At 37.8% G+C, this 20,756-nt stretch overlaps 3 protein-coding genes and 3 non-coding genes across 7 annotated transcripts; 4 read left to right on the top strand and 2 right to left on the bottom strand.

Annotated features, from left to right (window-relative positions):
* Positions 1–647: 647 nt before the first annotated feature.
* On the top strand, positions 648–9,227 carry LOC110155176 (cerebellar degeneration-related protein 2-like). The gene is made up of 5 exons (XM_055163210.1): positions 648–1,053; positions 2,866–3,014; positions 4,495–4,659; positions 6,905–7,115; positions 7,915–9,227. Exons 1-5 carry the CDS (start codon positions 826–828, stop codon positions 8,680–8,682), a joined length of 1,521 nt encoding a protein of 506 aa, XP_055019185.1. The 5' UTR covers positions 648–825; the 3' UTR covers positions 8,683–9,227.
* A 1,498-nt stretch (positions 9,228–10,725) lies between these two features.
* On the top strand, positions 10,726–10,798 carry trnar-ucg (transfer RNA arginine (anticodon UCG)). The gene has a single exon. It is a non-coding gene; the product is annotated as a tRNA-Arg (tRNA).
* A 492-nt stretch (positions 10,799–11,290) lies between these two features.
* On the top strand, positions 11,291–11,362 carry trnam-cau (transfer RNA methionine (anticodon CAU)). The gene has a single exon. It is a non-coding gene; the product is annotated as a tRNA-Met (tRNA).
* Positions 11,363–11,870: 508 nt separating this feature from the next.
* On the bottom strand, positions 11,871–13,252 carry mrpl58 (mitochondrial ribosomal protein L58). 2 transcript variants are annotated; one of them, XM_020919252.2, is made up of 6 exons: positions 12,873–13,247; positions 12,747–12,771; positions 12,602–12,661; positions 12,420–12,502; positions 12,160–12,329; positions 11,871–12,093 (listed from the first exon to the last, which is right to left on the bottom strand). In XM_020919252.2, the coding sequence occupies exons 1-6, from the start codon at positions 13,035–13,037 to the stop codon at positions 12,009–12,011; spliced, it is 588 nt and encodes a 195-aa protein (XP_020774911.2). In that variant the 5' UTR covers positions 13,038–13,247; the 3' UTR covers positions 11,871–12,008. The 2 variants fall into 2 exon arrangements, with proteins under 2 accessions (XP_020774911.2, XP_055019187.1); XM_055163212.1 differs by lacking the exon at positions 12,747–12,771 and having other exon boundaries at positions 12,803–13,252.
* Positions 13,250–13,321, bottom strand: trnaq-cug (transfer RNA glutamine (anticodon CUG)). The gene has a single exon. It is a non-coding gene; the product is annotated as a tRNA-Gln (tRNA).
* Positions 13,322–14,640: 1,319 nt separating this feature from the next.
* LOC110155170 (diacylglycerol lipase, beta) lies at positions 14,641–19,507 on the top strand (the record flags this gene model as incomplete). The annotated part of the gene is made up of 8 exons (XM_055163211.1): positions 14,641–15,311; positions 15,390–15,541; positions 16,408–16,582; positions 17,289–17,556; positions 18,206–18,328; positions 18,412–18,539; positions 19,234–19,360; positions 19,424–19,507. Coding segments are annotated over exons 1-8 (1,152 nt in total), but the record flags the coding sequence as incomplete, so codon positions are not given.
* Positions 19,508–20,756: the final 1,249 nt, after the last annotated feature.

Below are 20,756 nucleotides of genomic sequence, written 5' to 3'. Positions count from 1 at the left end.
GGGAGTTTTCATTTTAACAGTTATTTTTTGCCTTTAGTTCAGTGGAGATTGGCAATTCCAGGGCTGAAATCATCCAAATGATTCTAGTGAAGGTCTATGGAACACAGTGGAGCACTTCCTGTTTTCTGTTCGAGAGAAGAGCTCATATGCATTGTTTGTGTGTTAAACATTAGGACTGGGTATCATTAAGAAATTGCCAGTATGATACATACCTTGATACATAGGCCACGATACGGTACATATCTCGATACAGTGAGCTTTTGATTCGATATATTTCAAATCGATTCGATTCGGTTCAATAAAAAATAATGACTAAATCATGGCTGTGATACTAAAAATCTTTGTTAAACCACTTCCTTTGCAAAGTTCATATGAAACACAAACATTTTAATCATCAAAACTGTGAATGTGTCAAATGTGTCACATAAATGAGTTTCCATCCATTAAACAAGCAACAAAACTCTAGCGCTGTAACAAAATTATTAAGTAAAAATACCCCAAAATACTTTTGGTGATATATCGATACAGCAGCCCATGATATCAATACGGTATCATCAAATTAAATGATACGATATATATAGATATTTCAATATTTTTGCACACCCCTATTAAAAATGTGTTAATGTTTTTGATGAGGAAACAACATTATAACATAGATCAGAATTTATAAAATAATGTAATATTGGTCCTTAAAAGATTATGCAACATCCTCCTACACTGTCCTCATAATAGAATCAACGCATTATGCAAGCTTTGTGAGATCTTTAATCATTGTCACCAACTTCAGACTTACTACACTCAGAATAGTACATTAGACTTTTATTAATGATGACAATGACTATTTTTTACCTCCCTTCATTTGTCCTTGTCCTTGTCATTACACTAAAATACCCACATCATAAAACTTGTACTGCAACATTGGTCACTTTTTTATTTCCAGACTTGCATTTGGCTGCAGAGCTTGGCAAGACCCTGCTGGAGAGGAATAAGGAGCTGGAGGACTCACTGCAGCAGATGTACATCACCAATGAAGAGCAGGTGCAGGAGATCGAGGTACGGTGAAACAAGCATTGCCACTGCGAAGAATCTGCTCAAAGTTCAGTTATTTAACACATTCAGAAGAATTGACAGAAAGACTGATATATGAACTGACAAACTAATACATGAATCACATTTTAGAACATGTTTGTACAGATATAAACTGCAGTCTTAGCAGTTTATATGCAGAATAAGATAGACAAAATGTAATGCCTTTCTTATTCTACAAAATTCTGTCATGATATATACTGTATTGACTTATTGATTCATATACTGTATGTTAGATGGAACAATAACTTTTGGGTGTCAATATTTATCGTGGGGACCTTTTCCTTGTAGTAGACGTAAATTTGGGGTATTTCTTATGAAATTTGAGCTGTAGAAGGTTGAATGTAGGGCTGTGCCAAAAATTTTAAGATTTTTGCTTTCTCTCCCCTGGTGCTTCTCATCTTTATAATCCAAGTTACGGAAAGTAAACAACAATTTTCTCACCGTTTATGAGTGAAATTTGAGACCTCATTTAGTGCAGGGCCATTGCACATGTTACTGTTGATAGCATGCATCCACATGTTTCTGCCTCTATAGCAGGGGTCTCCAACATTTTTCGTCTGGTGAGCTACTTTTACAAAACGAAAATGCCAGCGTGCTACTAGTTTTAGTGGTCACAAGAAATTGAGCATATGTACGCGCCACAGCCTTAGATGAGGAACAGTTAGATGCCTATAAAACATAACATCGATTTATTAGTGTACAAAGTTAAGCATCAAAATTATACATGTACAATAGTAAAAGATATTTAATTAATCCAATTTTACTTATTCAGCAATCAGCACAATATGTGATCCTGATACACTGCCCTTTATACCTGAAGTCAGCATGTCTATTTTTTTAATAAGATGGAAGAAGATCGAATTGAATATCTAGATCTAGATTATTTTTTTTCCCATATCGCCCAGCCCTAGTTGAATGAATAACTTTTATGACTCTTTATAGCTTTATTGCAGCTCATCTTTTAACAGTATTGTTTTTATCCAATCCAAATGTAAACAAATGGGGACAAAACTCATATGGGTTCAGTCTTATGGCAATTTTGTCTCACGGTGGCAAGAGATCTGTTCCCATCTGTAGTTACAGGTATATTATAATAAACCTATATATATTGTATTCAGTTTCAGGCTTTTGATATTTTTTGTATGAATGGACAGAATTACATTTAGACAATTGATACGGGTGTAATGATATCCAAGTCTTATGATACGATATCGTCATGGTATAAACCTCACGGTACGATATTTATTGTGATATCGTGTGAAAGCTCATGATATGGTGGGGAGGCTCACGATTGGGGATGTAACAATATCCAAATCTCTCCGTACGATATTTTCATGATATACATCTCGATATTTATTGTGATATTTTGCTAAGGCTAACAAAAGTGTTAATATGCTACTTTTTCCTCTTAAAATGCCTTGGCAAAACTTAATTCAGTGAACTAAGACTTAAAAGTGCTTAGAACTGTTATTTCTTCTTGTAGTCTACACTGAAATGGAGCAAAGGATCATGGTCTATGTAGTTCCCTCTGTCTTTTTTTTTTTTTAGCTATTGCTTCACCATAACTCACATTTAAGCAAAGAGACTTGTAATTCAATATATTGTGATAGTCCATGATATTATTGTGAGAACTTTGACGATATGATATCACGATATTTTGTTTATTGTTACATCTCTAATAACTGATAACATGTCAGATAGTTCAATATATACAGGCATATTCAAACCTACAGTATTATCTGTACACTCTCGTAACATCTGTGTCATGTTTTCCAGTACCTGTCCAAGCAGCTGGATGTCCTGCGGGACATGAATGAACAGCACGCCAAAGTGTACGAGCAGCTGGATGGGACGGCCCGAGAGCTGGAGCGCACCAATCACGCTCTGGTGCAGGACAGCAAAAGCTCCCAGCAAAAGATCGAGAGGCAAGCTTTGCAACCTAACATTTACAATTATGGACTGTTAGTAATGAAAATGCATTCACCCAAACATTAGTCAAAAAAAAGGACTGGTAAAAAAGATGCTTGAACTGTAAACACGAAGACAAGGTACACAAAATGTTAACAATCATCTCATTTTGTCAACTTTTAAGGGCCCACAATGTTCTGATCTATGTTATAATGTCTCCTCATCACAGACATAGTTGGAGTTGTGTTTTGCGTCATTCACACATGTTTAACACACAAACACACACACACCCTGCAATTTTAGGTTGACTTCTTCTCTCAATTGGAAAACCGGACTGTGTTTTTAAACTTCATACAACTTTACCAGGATCATTTCCGGATTGCTCAAACATGTGAATGAAACAAAACATGACTCCAGGTATGTTTTTAATGAGGTAAAATGTGTGGCATTACAAAACGACTCTTAGAAGTTGAATTTGTTATCAGCCTTATCATGAAGTGGTGGGAAATAATGACTTTGATTCCAGTTCCTCATACTATACCAGTACTTATACTTGAGTAATGTAGTTTGGAAGTAACGGTAACTGAATCATTTGTAAAGTGTAAAGTCTTGTCTTGCTCTTTAAACTTAATCTTTTTAATAGGAGTCCGTCACCTGCTTGTTTCTATGGATATGTCATTGCTCTACTTGGAATGTTCCACAGTATGACATTAAACAGCTCTACCTTACATTTTTTAAATCAGAGCTGGTTTATAGCTCAAATATACCTAGAAAAACAGGCATTCTGACTGTGATCAGTGTCACCTCTCCAAAGATCTGACCTGTAACTTGGACTGGCTTGGCTGCAAGAAGATAAAAAGGTTCAGTGTCACACTGGGAAACATTACAGACAAAGTAATAACATCTCCATGGAGAAAAGCATTTGATGGACCCGACGGACCAGAAAAGTTACACAAGGAACATATTACGCTATTTTCTATCTATGTTATAATGTTGTTTCCTCATCAAAAACAGACCTGCAGTTGCGTTTAGTTTTATTCACATATGTTTAATACACCAATTTCGCATATTTAGACTGAATTCTTCTCTCAAACAGAAAACACTTGTTCCACCTTGTGATGTCATGTGTTTTTTAAACTTCTTGCACCTTCACTAGAATCAGTTGGGTAATTTCAGCCCTGGAATTGCCAATCTTCACTGAACAAAAGGTTAAACTTGAAAACTACCACTATATGATATCACAAAGTGCAGGGTTACTCAAAACCATGTGAATGGTATGTTAGGTATGTTTTTGATGAGTTAACAACCTAGTAAATTTTGCATAATATAGGACCTTTAATATATTTGTTTTTGCAATACTACGATTTCTTGTTTGGGGACAAATAACGGTTCTTTCATCTTATCCTGTTCATACATTTGTATTGTCTTTTTTCTTCTTTTGGCTTCTCTTCCTACCCTGTTGACTTCTGATTACTTGTCATATGTTTGTGCCATCAGCCTGAGCGGGTGCATCGAGGTGCTGCAGAAGCAGGTGGAGGCTCTGACGGGGCAGTTGGAGCAGCTCAAGTCCATGGAGCAGCTGCGAGTGCGGAGGGAGAAGAGAGAGAGGAGGAAGACCATCCACTCCTTCCCATGTTTGAGAGAACTCTGCACTGCACCCAAGTATGTGAGCACCACCCGAGGCACAATCCACATCATGTGGATAGAACCAAAAGATCACGTTTTGGTCTTATGCAAATCTGATAGTGTCTAAATCTAAATATTTGTTTTCTTTGACTGTAATCTGTGATAACATTACTATATCTATTTAATATTATCATCTTCTTTAAGGAGTCCATATTACACAATTTTCTGATCTATGTTTTAATGTTGTTTCCTCATCACAAACAGACCTGGAGTTATGTTTTGTTTCTGTAATGGAAAATAGAATATTGGATTTAATTTTTCTAGAAAATGTAACACCTTTTTGTTCCATCTTGTTTGTTAATTTCCTCAGATATGTCGGTATTATTTACAGGTAGATGCAATCAGACCAAACAGCTGTCTTTCAGATCTCTCTCCCTTGAAATGTACCACATTTTGTATTGTTTAAACTAGGGATGGGCATGATTAATCGATTAATCGAAAATTGATCATTAAGAATTTCAGCGATTACGTTCATTTTAATTGACAAACCGAATGTTGGTTACTGTGCATAGCGTAGGGTGACCAAACGTCCGAGTCCGGGGACAAACGGGGGACATGTAGCTCTCTGTACTCAGAAGGAGCGAGCAGACATTCGGTCAGCCTGCAACGTGCCAAACGCAAATGTGTATTTAACGATGACTTGTACAAGAAATTCCATGCTTTCCGTTCCGGTCAGGACAAGTATGAGGCCATTTAAAATCCACATGTTAATCCTGAGGTCAAACCAACTCATGACTGTCATCAGGGGCTGCCTGGTCACAGTTTACCGTGTGACCCCCCCGTTCACTTTGTAACGTATGATGTATTGTCATTGTTGTTTAAAAACTGCGAGCTCATAGACTCTGGGATTAGGAGGAAGAGAGGAGACACTCAGAGAGACTTGCTTATGACACAGCACAGAATAAAGCAGCTTTCAATTCCATAACACACCATGCTTCGGAAATTGATTATTGCAAGAAAAATAATTTTCACGACATTTCATTCACACATGTTTAACACTCAAACCCTGCATATTTAGGCCGAGATCTGCTCTCAAACAGAAAACACTCTGTTTCTTTTGATGTCATATATGTGCTTCACTGTAATTTCAAACTCCATACATCTTCACTAGAATCATTTAAATTATTTCAACCCTGGATTTGCTCATTTCTACTGAACTAAAGGTAAAATGAGCTGTTCACTTGAAAACAACTGCTTCATGACATCAAAAGGTTGAACAGAGCATTTTGAGCTTCGGGGATGAAGTTAGACTCATAATAAAGGATTATCAAACATGTGTAAATGAAACAAAACACACATACAGGTCTGTTTTTGAGGAGGGAACAACATTATAAAACTAGAAAAGCACTCAGAGAGCGCAGACCTCCGCCAAGGACTACAGTCCCCCTCATATTAATTGTGTTTTCCATAAATATTTGTCTCGTATCTTTCAATTTGGAATATGAAAGAGGATCCCATTGTCCATCCCTGAGTCAAATTTCATGGGGTTTGGTCAATAATTAACCGAGATATTGAGAAACAAAATTTTTGGCCCCATTTACCACAATGTTAACTAAAATTTCAAAGTGATCCAGAATCCAGGATTTCTTCCGGATCACCCCCAAAATGAAATCAGTTCTTCCTTTTCACATTTCCAACAAATCCTGAAAATTTCATCAAAATCGGTCCATAACTTTTTGAGTTATGTTGCTAACAGACAAACAAACAAACAAACAAACAAACAAACGTCGGCAAAAACATAACCTCCTTGGCGGAGGTAACAACTTAAGCTCACAAGAATTAATTTTGTATAATATAGGACCTTTAAATCAAGCTTTTGTCTTTTCAGTTTAGTTTTGTTTATATAGTTGTGTATCTATACATTATCATAAACATGTGTACATTTTGAAAGGTTTTATAGGTTAAGTTTGATTGAATTGTGTCTTTCAGTGTGTTAATAAAGATTTAAAAGCTATAAAATTAGTAATAGAAGTGAAGAAATATCAGTTTATACATTACAATACAAGTGTTTTTTTTATCCTAACTCTTTTTGAAACAGTTTAAGATTGTTTTTTTTAAATTATGAACAATACGTGATATTCAAAACAACTTTTAAAATATTGCCTTCCTCTTCTTCTAACTACATTATAATATTTATGACGGTATCACCATAATTCTCTGTAAAGTCAGATAATGCAGACACCTTTAAGAACAACCTTGTCATTGGTTGCGTGTGTTCCAGGTACGAGGACGAGTTTGTGGTGGGGCGTGCAGAGAGCTTCTCGGTGGAGGCCAAACAACAGCCCCGTGAGGAGGAGGAGAACCTGCAGCTCCGTGAGGCCGTGTCCTCCCTCAGAGCAGCCATCAGGACCGAGAGAGGGCGCAGGGACGCGGTGGAGAGGGAGTGCCACCTGCTGCTGTCTGAGTTCTCCCGACTGCAGACACGAGTGCAGGTGAGCCAGGAACATACTAGAATCTTATCATTACTTTATTACTAACTTGAGTAATACTGTAATCTGTTCGCGCTGTTATTCTGTCCACTCTGCATTTATATTCATTTGATCTCTAATACTTTGTTTTAGTCCTGCCTTTAGTTTTCTTTTAATAAACTTTTTACTGTCATTACTCCTTGCTATATGTTGCATCACATTACCAAAGCACATTCCAAGTTTGTGGATTTTGTTCACTTTCATTGGCAATTAAACTTTTTTGGGCTGCAATGATTAATTGGAAGAATTACAACTAGAGGACTATTAAAATAATCTAAATAATTTTATTATTGTACTATACAATTGCACATCCAAAACCATATTTTATCACAGAGATGGTGGCATTATTAAATCAAACTGACAAAAAATCTGCACTCCTTTGCTGATCTGCTGAGGCAGTGCACAACAATACCCGGATTATATTATATATATGAAATAAATTATATTTCATTGATTTATTAATCATCACAATGTACAATTACATTTATTATGCAAAATATTTTTTTCTTACCATGCTGGTATTTGCTTTTCCCCCCTAAAACAATAAAAGGTAACATGGTGATCTAAATATATTTCTTCCATCTATAGTCCTTGGCCCTGAAATACATACAATGCAGCTAACACATTCAACTCTCACCAGTCTCACCAATCTTCTGCTGAAGGAGCAAAATCTGCACTATTATGAACATGTTGTGGTTCCTACAGCTTCAGTAGTTTTATAGTTGTGTAGTAGACTTCTCTTTGTGTGCTCCTTCTCCTGCAGGATGCTGAGAGCTGCCAGGCACGTGTGCGTGAGCTGGAGGTGGAACTCCTTGAGCTACAGCAGCTTCGTCGTGCACGCACCTACCTCTTGAGCAATGACGAGGATGGACTCACCCTAACCCAGACCGTGCTCCAAAGCACCCCCGAGACTGACACCTTCATAGAGGGTGATGCGGAGGAGGGAGGTGGTGTGCGGGAGACCACCCAGAACGGCCAAGGTCCGGGGGGAGAAACCTTACCCGACTCCAGCCCCGTGAGAAAGAGCTGTAGTGACACCGCCCTGAACGCCATCGTGGCCCGGGACCCTTCAGGCCGCAGGAGGGGCAGCTACGCTCTCCATGCCAACAGCGTGCGCAAACGGGGCATGTCCATTCTGCGTGAGGTGGATGAGCAGTACCATGCCCTGCTTGAGAAGTACGAAGAGCTCCTGGGCAAATGCAGGCGCCACGAGGAGAGCCTGTGCCACGCGGAGGTCCAGACGTCTCGCCCAGTGTCCCGCGACCCCTCCATGAAAGACTGCGCCGCCATGGCTCCCATCCCGGCCCCGCCTCCCACCACGCCCACACAGGAGTCGCCCTCCACCCCCGAGGCCATGGAGAGCATCAGCAGGCAGGTGGAGGCGGTGGACAAGAGGCTAGGGCAGAACACGCCTGAGTACAAGACGCTGTTCAAGGAGATCTTCTCACGCATCCAGAAGACCAAGATGGACATCAAAGCCACCAAAGCAGCTAAAGCGAAAGGGAAATCAGGCAAATCTAGCAAACACTAAATTAACTGTGTTTTTGCTACTAAACTGTGTACATGGTGTTTGAATAGCATTGTGTACTGTTTCTAGTCCTAGTTCCTAGTTTTGGCAATTGTTGTGCAAACTAGGTACATTTGGTAAACTGCCGCCTTCAGTGGCCAGTGCAGTTTCAAGTACTACATGACATCATGTAGTCCTGTATGTAATCAGAAACACGTGGCTGCAGGGGTGGAGTTTGAAGTGTGTATTTGTTAGACCAATCACACTGTACCTTATATGTCCAAACTAGGGTTGACAACATATCAAAAATCAGATACTAATTGATACTAAAACTAGTGTCGAAACTAGATACTCATTTGAGCAGGTATCAATACTAAAAAATCACATTCGAGGACAGAAATCAACTTTTCCTGAATAGCTTTAGCCTGAATAAGACCACATAGACTGGTATGGACCACCATGGAACCTACCTGGACAATTGACGCATTACACAGATATAAGGGCACACGGTACTATAAAAGAATACTACGATTTAATGTCGAAAATGACATTCTACTGTCTAAGTAAAGTGTTTTTTTTACTATCGTCGGTAGCGAGTATCAAGTCTGTTCCTTAGTATCAAAGTCTGAGTTTAAAATTTTAGCATTGTGACAACACTAATCTATTGCAAGAAATAAGTTATCTCATCAGAGTTGCATTATTTCAGTGTTAAATTGAGCTGAGAGGAAGGGGTTGCACTGGGAGCACAGAAAATGTATTGCATGTAATATAATCAACTGTTTTCCCATCTAAAAATGCTCCCTAACTGGTCTTTTCTAACCTGTTATTTAACTATTTATTATAATTAATCAGGTAGAAATATTTGTATTCCTGAACTCTATAATGGCTTATCCAATCAAATTAGTATGTGCTTTCTCATTAGTGTTATTAGATAAGAAAAAAAATACATTTTATGAGTACCTCTCAGGTTAGTATGCTCAGTACGACCCACCTGGGAGTGCCAGTGCTATTGAAAATTAGACTTGTACTTTCTCAACTTTATAACAACAACTTTTATCTTTTCTTAGTTTAGACAATGTTTTTTACTGATGCCTTACTAGATTTAACACCACTCCTAATAATATGTTTTGCTAATTATTATACCAGACTAATAAACATTTGAGTAGGCTTTGCAAAGATGAACTGTGCAAGTTGTTTCCAATGTATTGTCTTTTATTTTCATATTTTATATAAGATACGTTATACAGGGGTTCTTAAAACTGTGCACACACAACCCTTTACTATTATGATGATTTACACAAATGTTGACAAGAAGTAGGTGCCATTTGTGTTTGTAGTCCAGACAAGTGAGTAAACCAATTATATGAAAGAATGGAGTGTCTTATGTTGAGAGAAAATTAACGTTTGAAATGCAAAGTGTAAGTGTTCTGGAAAATGGATCAGAATGTGTTAATAGAATGTGCCTCATTTTAGTCAAACTCTTTGTACTGTCTTCACTTTCCCAGACAAAGTCTTAAAGTCTTAAGATAAATAGGCGGAATAGGGTTGCTCAATATGTACTGTGTATTTATTTGTGTGTGAACTTGTCTTAATATTTTTGCAACTTTTTGGTGCCTAATTGTGAATGTCACTAAAACTGTATGTATATGTAATTTACAACTTTTATTAAATATTTTATTGTTGTAAGCAAACTGATCAATTATTTATTCTTCACTATCAGCAGACCATCACATCCATGAACAACTTTTCGATTATGCATCAATTTGACCATAACGATGTGAAACTGTGGATGTGAAAAATTTTTGTGCAAAGTAAAGGTTATATATTATCTTTTAGGACTGGATTCCTTCTTTAAGAGAAGTTACCCATTAAACAATGTAAAGGCCCTACGCAGTCTGGATTCATGTAATGTGAAAATGTGTGATAAATATGTGATTATGGATAATTAGTACTTGATTATCTCGATTGATAATCGAACAATAAATGTTTTTTTTTAACATCTTGTTTTTCTCATGCCGTTTGTGTCTGTACTTTTTCTACGGTTGGCATGACGTAGACACTGGATCTGACCGCGTGGCCTAATGGATAAGGCGTCTGACTTCGGATCAGAAGATTGAGGGTTCGAGTCCCTTCGTGGTCGCATTTTGAAATGGAGACCCGCTTGAGATTTTTTTTATATGAATCATGTACTAATTGCTTTATATTGCGTCCGATCCATACACAGTGTAGGAAATGTAATGCAGGTATGCAAGACCCGAATTGGCATTACACACATGGCCAAAACCCTGTAGGAAATCTTCAGATTCTAGAATGTGACGCAGCCATACTCTCAGATGGGGAGCAGGAGTCATTTTTGTCATGAAAAATCCAAAAGAAAAAGCACAAACGTCGAACCCAACCCGTTAATGTATGTTGTTGACAAGACTCAAGAACACACAGTAGAAATAGGCATTTTAAAAATAGTAGTAATTTGAGGATGTTGTGAAATAGAATGTTGCGATATCATCGGAAACCCAGCAATTCGAATAAACTTAGAATTACAATCCTATATTATTAACCTACTGACTAAAACTTGTACCACATGTGCTCTGAAAATCTTTTATAAACCGTGGCCCCTCCCCTTGTTCTCATCAGCAGAGTGGCGCAGCGGAAGCGTGCTGGGCCCATAACCCAGAGGTCGATGGATCGAAACCATCCTCTGCTAAGAGCTTTTTTTTCTTCTCTCAATCTAGTTAATCATTATAAAGGGTCTACTCACGATAGGTCAGCCTCATAGAAATTAAAAGCTGAAATACCATTTTAAAAAATGAAGTTGTTTTCATATTTCAGACCTTGACAGTCAGGTTAAACACTTAATATATATAAGGAATAAAACACTAATAAAGCTGGTAGAAGTCACCTTTTCCAGAATTTTCTGTCTGACATCTTCTGGGAAAAACTGAAATACCAGTTTAAGAAATTAAGTTGTTTTCATATTTCAGACCTTTATTGGGTCATAATCCCTGATGGGGGTCAAAACCTTGTTTTCCCCATTGATTACATAGTACTTCGTCCTAAAATATCCAAAAGGCAAATGCACAAATGGACCTGATTGTTTCTTTTAACAATTTCAACTATACCCATCTGTATTAAATACTACTGGCCTATAGAATGTTCTCATGTCATCTGAAACTCAGTAATATGGGTTATTCACAGACAGACAAACAATGTAGTTGTGAGAGCATCATGGTTTTATTCTGTATGAAATATAATTATATTTGCCCCAAGAGAACAAGGAATAAATTAGATTAGATTAGATACATACAATACATACTAAACATTGAACACTTGTACACTTGTAATTGTAGATGTCAGTCAAAGCCCACTCTTCTGCTCTGTTTGATGTTTGATGCCATTTTCTTCTGTTTTAGCCTTTCTTTGTTCCTCTTCTCCAACCTGAAGGGAGAATACTGCCTTAATCATGACTTAAGTATACATAAAATACTTATAACGTGGTAGTACCGTGCTGCTCTCAGGGCTATATCCTCTGCTGTAGGCTCATATGGTTTTTCTGTGGCCTCTGTGATAATGTCGGAGATCTTCTGTATGCAGTCACTCAGGTTCCTGTGCTGACTCCTGCTCACCTCTGACGTCACCAAAAGCTCCCCCGACTTATTGATTCGGTTTTTGTTCTGTGCAGCATAAGATAGTGAGTATAAGACAGTGAGGTTAAACACTTAATATATAAGGAATAAAACACTAATAAAGCTGGTAGAAGTCACCTTTTCCAGAATTTTCTGTCTGACATCTTCTGGGATCCAGTCAGCAGTTTGCACATGGAATCGGACCTCAGCTTTTGTGTTTACTGAACAAAAAGATTGCCACAAAAGTATTGGCTATCACATCAAAGTACAGAAATGAAATGATTAACATACAGGTTATAACAAAATGTAAAAATCCATACCTTTATTGACGTGTTGACCACCAGGGCCACTGCTTCTGCTGTAAGACACTGTTAGTCTCTCTAAAATAAAAAAGACAGCATACATTAATGAGAAAAAACAAACTAAAGTATTTTAAAAACACGCAATTTGTCTGTGGATATTCACCGACTGGAATGTGCACTGAACTCTCCTAAAAATAAAAATAAAATACACAGATTAACCTTTCAACAGTTTCCAGACATGGTAAACTATATTCATACTTGATGCTTTCAGTAGTATCGCTGCGCTGACCTGAGTAGGATTCATCCCTTTGACTCCATAAGTCGCGCATAACTTAAAACTATTGCTTATTTGTTTAACTACTTTACCCTGTGCTTGTGTTTCATTGTAAATGCCATGTACCACTCTTGATCTGAAACAAAATAATAAAGATTGTCGAGCTACGTGCGCCGCCATGTTCAAATGACGTCGTTACGTTTTTGACGCTTCAAAACAGAGCTGCAAAGACAACGCCAGAGCACGGGCAGTTGGGGTGATATTCTAGTTCTATGGTTGGCGTATTGCGTATAAAATGTATTAGAAATGCTATTGTAAAAATTTAATTATAAATGTTATTATATGTTAGGTATGTTGATGACTCAGTGGTAAATAAGCATGAACAAAAACGTAGGTTCCACCGAGATTTGAACTCGGATCGCTGGATTCAGAGTCCAGAGTGCTAACCATTACACCATGGAACCACGTGCTTGCGCATTGGACCACTTTTTATCCAAAATATTGAAAAACGCATATTCTATAGATGATATCTATATTGAATGTCATACTCCATACAACTGTACAACAACTCATCCTTTTATTACAGATAATACTCCCTATAACCGTACAACAACTCACCCTTATGTACAGATCATGCAGTGACTATTTGTCAAAGAAAAGTAACAAACTTTTTTTTTTTTTTTTACTCTTTGTTATTATTATATTATATTGTGATGTGTGAGCTACTGTGTCCAAGTAATTTCCCTTGTGGATCAGTAATGTCTAAATGTGTCCTACAACTTCAATACTCTTGTTTGAGACCCCTCGCTGGTATTTTTGTCACTGTTTTATTTATTTGTATTTCATGTCAAGTGCCATTGATTTATAGCGTTGTAAATTATGTAAAAATGAATATATTTTATTATTATTATATTAAATGAGATTAAATTAGATTTGTAAAACCTTTGTTCATGCAAGAAACAGTTTCGAGATCATACACTGCCCTCCAGCGGTGGAATTTAAGACTACACTTTTTTCTAACAAAAAACAAAACAAACAAACAAAATAACACTACCACAACACAAATTGCACAGCAGATGGTACTATTGCTTTCGCAAAACAAGAAAAGTGAGGAATCTCGCTCCAAACTTCACATTTTGAAACCTGCTTTCAGTTATTTTCAATTACAAGATAATACTGCTAAAATGAAGTAGGCTACCTTGAAAAATACATTCTTACTGCGAATAGGTTTGCCTCTTCACAGATCTGACCTGTAACGAATCAGTCGATCTCATCTGCTTTCTTTTCATCGCAATACGCACATCACAGTGTGGGACGTCTCTCACCTGTACTACCAGAGTCTTCCTCAAGCCACAGCGCTGCCCTGTGATTGATCCAGTGGCTCCAGGACCTTCTTGCTGTGAGGCTGGTGTACTATTTCACAGTTGTACCTCTCTCTGTTTTGTAAATGTCTGGCCATATCGGTGTGCTCTAGCCCCTCCCCCATCTAAAGTTTGACCTGTGTGGGGTCAAATGTCAAATTAATGTGTCCCTGACCTCCTGGATCAATAGCTCCCCTGTTTTGTAGTGATATGATGGACCTGAAAAGCACAACTAATATTGCATTTTGTGAAATATGTTAAAAGCCCTAGAAATATGTTAAAATAACTAGCTTTGGCTGATACCTGCATCATAATCAAATAAACAATAAATAAAACAAAATCAATATGAGTAAACTGACATCATACCAGGGCGCGGTTACCTAAAATATAATGAAGCGGAACCTTTGTTTGATAGTGTTTGTTCCAGTAGGGGGCATTATCCAAATGGTCACAGCTGGTAAGCAAAACAAAACAGCCCAGCTACTTCAATTTGAACAAAACCGTTTTATACATTACTAACAAACAAAAAAAATTAACGTATATCTAATTTGAATTACATATTTTTATACTACTGTCACGTAGGGCCACTATTAACACGTGTAAACCTGCAGATAAGATTTTAAGCTAACGCTACAAGCTAAAGATAGTCACGAGAGTCACAGAGTGAATAATCCCATCAATTAATTGCGACATCGAGTCCTCCGGTAGGTGTGACAGGCTTCTGGCTATCATCTACCTGGTCCTAGTCAATTTTATTTATTTCAAATTAGATAAAAATGTTCAGATTAGGTCGGCGATCGCGCATGCTAGCCTTTTAACTAGTTCCATAGCAGACAGCGACAGTAAATAGACTAATCCACAGCGGACATGGACTACGCTTATCATCGAGGTGTGGTCGTTTGGATGTGAAATCATGCGGTAGAGTACAATATTGAGAAACAGTGGCGGTGGTGAAAAACATTAGCTGTCAGTGATCAGCGCTGTCTCCTTCCTTCACCATGCCGGGGATGGTGGCTTTCGGTCGGCGCTGGGGCATCGCCAGTGACGATCTGGTTTTCCCTGGATCTTTTGAAATGCTGGTCCGAGTGCTCTGGTATGTGAACTTGATCAGTATTGTGTCACTGATAAACGTGATTTGAAATGTCTAATCGTAATGTGTGTGTTTGTGCAGGTGGATTAGCGCGCTCATTCTGTACACTTATCATAAAGGACGTTTTGACTGCGGCGGCGGAGGAGTGCTTCACAGCTACGTTATTGGATTGTTGGTCATCCTTGGTTTCATCATTTTCTCATTAGCGGCTATTGTCTACGTCAGTGCACAAGGTAACAAAGGATTGAAAAAATGTAGGGTGACCAGATGTCCCTATTTACCTGGGACAATTCCAGTTTTAAGCCCTGCTTAAAAATGACAAAAACACAAAGAAAATGTGACTATATTGACCCACATTAGTGCCGAGTGTATGAGTGCAAAAATTTTTCCTTAATTATGCACTCGTTGCACGATTTTATTATTACCAACCACCCCAAACCAGGGATGTCCCAGTTTTTTATTCTGAAAATCTGGTCACCCTAAACAAATGCCAGTAGAACTGTAACATTATCCAATGTTTACAGTTATTAGAGTTATTTTGAGGGATGGTCACAGCTCTTCAGAGGTGGACAGAGTAGCCAAAAATTGTACTAAAACCTTAAAAATACTTCAAAATAACATTACTCAAGTAGAAGCACAAAGTTGTGTTGCAAGAAGCTTTACTCAAGAGTACTGTTACTTCAATAAAAAAATATTACTCAAGTGGGAATAAAAGTATCCTGCATGAAAAGAGAATTTAGTAAATGTAGCCTAGGTTCTACCCACCTCTCGAGCCGATACCAATATCTGATATTTATGTTGTTGTGGCTGATGCTGATATTAAGATTTAAGATGTATGGCAAGTTAAGCTATAATAATATTCACTTTTACTTTTTTCATCTTTGTTAAAAATAACAAATGTACCTCTCTGTGATATAAAAAAGCATAATTGTGTAAATATACACAGCCATATTTTTTGCCTAATTGCTCTTCAGTTTGCATAGAAAAGATTAGGAAAGGACTTAAAGAATGGCAGTCTTAACAATTTGTGACCATTGAATTTGTGACTTTGATATGATTGTGAAGCCAGCCTTTTCTCTAATAAAAAGTTTTTTTGTAGGCACTATTACAAACCCTGGTCCACGCCGCTCCATCACTGCTCTGGTGTACCTGCGAGCTCTCCTGTACCTGCCGGAGCTGGCCTGGGCCTGTCTTGGGGCAGTGTGGGTGTCTGATGATGGCAAAGGGTGCGACCCTGCCACTGTGTGGGCGGTTATTGCGGCTGTTGTTGCCAGGTGAGTTTAAAATAGAGACTTGATTAGTTATCTTACAGTACATTTTGTATTACAAGACTTGAGCTACTTCATGATTCAGATAAGTCTCATAATACGAAAGAATATGTAATACATATCTAATTACATATTGATTTAGTTTTCAAATATATTTTAATATTTAGTTTTTTAAATATGTTACAGGCGAGTCAAATGTAAAAATAAATGTATTGTATTGTATTGTTGTAAATTCACAAAAAATGTTTGTCAGATTGGTCCCCTCCTGCCCCTCCCCCCTGCTCTCTTGACTTGTGTGAGCCCCTGACTGCATGACCTAATGCATAAGGTGTCTGACTTTGGATAAGAAGATTGAGGGTTTGAGTCCCTTTGTGGTTGAATTTGCATCCTTTCAAATGATAATGAATGTTCTTTTTGCCAGAGAAAAAATTTGGTCAACTGCTGCAACAGATGACGAAGATCTAAGAAACTAACTCTTTTGATACACATCACCAGTTTTAAGCTGAACAGATGTAAGTGAGAAATGGGGATGAAGAGTAGGAGGAGAAATTCAGCAAATTATCATAGCTGGGGACATATTTGGGAAGAGTTCTTTCCATTGACTTAAGTATGGTTTTCTATTGTGGGATTTCCACTATCGTTTAAGACTTACTGGTATCAGAATGAATTTCCAGATGACCTGTCTAACCGCTTCCCTCCACCTTCCCCGCAGTTGGATCATCCTGCTGTTCACTGCTGTGGGCGTGGTGTTTGTTTTCGACCCTCTGGGCAGCACTCGTCGTGGGCAGGCCCCCATGGAGCCCCTGGGAGTGAGGGACATGGAGAGCAGCGAGGGGAGCCAGTTTCTGTCCACAGCACGCTCTCTGGCCGTGAAGGTGTGGGAGAGCCGCCTCAAATTGCTCTGCTGCTGTCTGCCCCAGGACGACAGCCACAGAGCAGCCTTCTCCAGTATCGCCCAGCTCGTCAGCGGATTCTTCTCTGTAAGGACCAGGTCACACTAAACAATATATGGTTTTGGATCACTTGTATCCAGCTACACATGTTTTGTAACACAATAAATTATTGTTAAAATTTGATTACTCTGCTAAATATATGGCATCCTCAACCGGGCCTTCTCCATTGTCCCAGTGAGAACAATTCAAACTTGTTTCTTGTTGATAGGTTAGACTTGACATTTCACTCAAATGTAGACAATAACATTCCTTATGTTTTAAGATATTTTATGAGCTAGTAAATCATTGTTAAAATTAGATTACTCTGTACCATTTCATATTTGGCAGACGTGTGCAATTGTTTTTTGACTTACCAAAATTTTATTGGATTTTATATATTTTTTGAAAAGTATTCATCTTATTTTGGTTGTATCATTTGAAAACTTCTAGTGCACTATGTTCACACTGTCAAAGCAACAGCTGCTTCATAAAAAATAACATATATATTAAAAAAAAAAAAAAAGGTCAGAGAAGACACTAATTAAACTATGCACAATTATTTTATTAATGAGTACATAATGTTTATTGGACACAAAAATATTGTAATATTTGGATGAAAGTGGATGAGCGTTGCATGAAATAAGAGCCATAATGGTCTGTCCTAAGTATGCATTAACCTGTTATTTGTGTGTGACAGGACACAGACCTTGTTCCCAGTGACATCGCAGCTGGTTTGGCTCTGCTGCACCAGGAGCAGGACAAGAAGGAGCAGAGCAGAGATCCAGACTCCGTAACAACCCACAGCCCCTCCTCCCCACTTGTCAGTACATTCAGTTTACTTGTGTAATCAGTTTTTCACTGAGATTTCATTTTATGTTGACATTTCCTGTTTTTGTACTGCAGGGGGAGGACTTGGAGACCGAGCTGGAGAAGGCGACTCATTGTATGCACTTTGCGGCAGCTGCTTATGGATGGCCCCTGTACATCTACTCCAACCCTCTGACCGGGCCCTGTAAACTCAGTAAAGATTGGTAAGAATGGCTTATGCTACTCACACTCACAAAATTAGGACTAAGCACGGCTCTAAACTTGGCCTAGAACAGAACTAGAGTAGAACTAGAATAGAACTAGAATAGGACTAGAACTGGATCAAAGTCTACATCAGGACTGAGTGAAACAAGATGGATCGCCAGTCATCTTTCATCCTTTCACCTTGTAGATCTCAAACTTGTGAGAAATAGCCGTAAGATTTTATAATTAGATCCAGTGACCTGAAATTTGTCCCAAAGATCAGCTTCAGTTTTACAATGCATGAAAAATGTACTTATTTATAATTTAGACTTGGACTTAGGCAAACTTTTCACAAGGGAAATTATTTGGACACAATAGCTCACACATCACAAAGAAAAAAATATAAATGGTAATAATAAATTCTAAATAAGTAGCAAAAAAAGAGACAGGTGTCAAATAAGGCATTATTATATAAATTTATGTGTACAAGTTAAAATAAAATGGAAAAATAAGTAATAAAATATAAAACCTTAGCTATATCCTGAGGACATGTTAAGACGGGAAGAGGAAAAACTGGATAATTTAGCTTTAATATGGCGATCTGTTCGTACATGTTTAACTTGAATGCGAACACACATTTTCACTCGACACTGAGCATAGAAGTAGTTTGTACCTGAGTTATATTACATTACATACAAATGCTGTATATTTCAGCTGTAGAAGTCAAACAGCTGAGTATGAGATCGTGGGAGGAGACCATCTTGGCTGTCACTTCTCTTCCATCCTGCACAGCACTGGTTTACAATACCGGGACTTCATCCACGTTAGCTTCCACAACCAGGTACCCCCTTTTTTAATAACAATTCCATACATTCCATATCTAATGAGGTGTTGCTCTCTACAGATTTATGAGATCCCATTCTTTGTGGCGCTGGATCACAAGAGAGAGGCCGTGCTGGTGGCTGTGAGGGGGACACTGTCTCTTAAGGTAAATGCTCCATAAACTTCAAATATTTATTGATATGATATGATATGTATGTTGAAGCAGAACTATTTGATCAACTAAACAGACTTTTCAGAGCTTTTCACATGTTATAGTTGTTTCCCCACACCATTGACTCACCCAGAGTTGTATTCAGAGTGATGCATGCATTATTCATGTTTGAGTAATCTTTAAAGGTCCTATATTATGCAAAATTGACATACCTGGAGTTGTATTTGTGTGTTTTTTTCATTCACACATGTCTGAGTGATCTTTTATTATTAGTCTGTCTACATGCTCAGTTCCACCTTACGATGTCATGTAGTGGTAGTTTTCAAGTTTATAGCTACCCCTTTGTTTAGTAAAAATTGGCAATCCCAGGGCTGAAATTATGGACACAGTGGAGCGCTTCCTGTATTACCACATGACATCACAAGATGGAACAGAGTGTTTTCTGTTTGAGAGAAGAACTCCGCCTAATTATGCAAGGTTTGTGTGTTGAACATGTATGAATCATAACACAACTCTAGGCATGTTTGTGATGAGGAAACAACATTAAAACATAGATGATAAAATAGTGTAACATGGCACCACCACTGGCATACACCCACTGCTTTGTACTTACTTCCCTCTCCAATTTTTCCTTATTTAATCACACATTGTATAGTAATTTTGGTATAAATGAAAATAAATTTTACTTGCTAGTGATGGTGATGTACAGCTATCCATAGGAGGGGCCGACATCTGCGGGGCTCTTTGTTGTGATTATGTTTGGGCACTGCACTTTTTAACGCAAATCAGCAGACTTGCATCTTTTATTAAATTGTTTTAGATGAATATTGTGATTCTAAAATGTCAAAATACTAACATAATGATCCACGGGTGTCAGATTATAAGTATTTAGCAGACACAACTATAATAGGTCTTCTTTAAACAGAACAGAGTGAAACATAAACACACGCACATACAAACAATACAAATAGCTCACAGGTTTGTCTATTCAAATTCCTCTTAACTGAAATACATAACTAATATATCCCTAAACAAAGGATTGAACAGAAAATTCATAAAATCCTTTAAAATATATTTAAAAATGTTTTATCCACCTGTTCCACAGTATGACATTAAACAGCTCTACTTTACATTTATTCAATTGCAGGTGGTTTTATAGCTCAAAAATATCTAGAAAAACAGACATTCTGACTTTGAGCGGGATCGTCTCTCCACAGATCTGGCCTGTAACTTGGTCTGGTTT

This window comes from Boleophthalmus pectinirostris, unplaced genomic scaffold (genome assembly GCF_026225935.1).
Source record: "Boleophthalmus pectinirostris isolate CB_2022bp ecotype Guang Dong unplaced genomic scaffold, ASM2622593v1 HiC_scaffold_575, whole genome shotgun sequence".
Taxonomy (NCBI): domain Eukaryota; kingdom Metazoa; phylum Chordata; class Actinopteri; order Gobiiformes; family Gobiidae; genus Boleophthalmus; species Boleophthalmus pectinirostris.
This window is presented reverse-complemented; position numbering and strand designations above follow the sequence as displayed.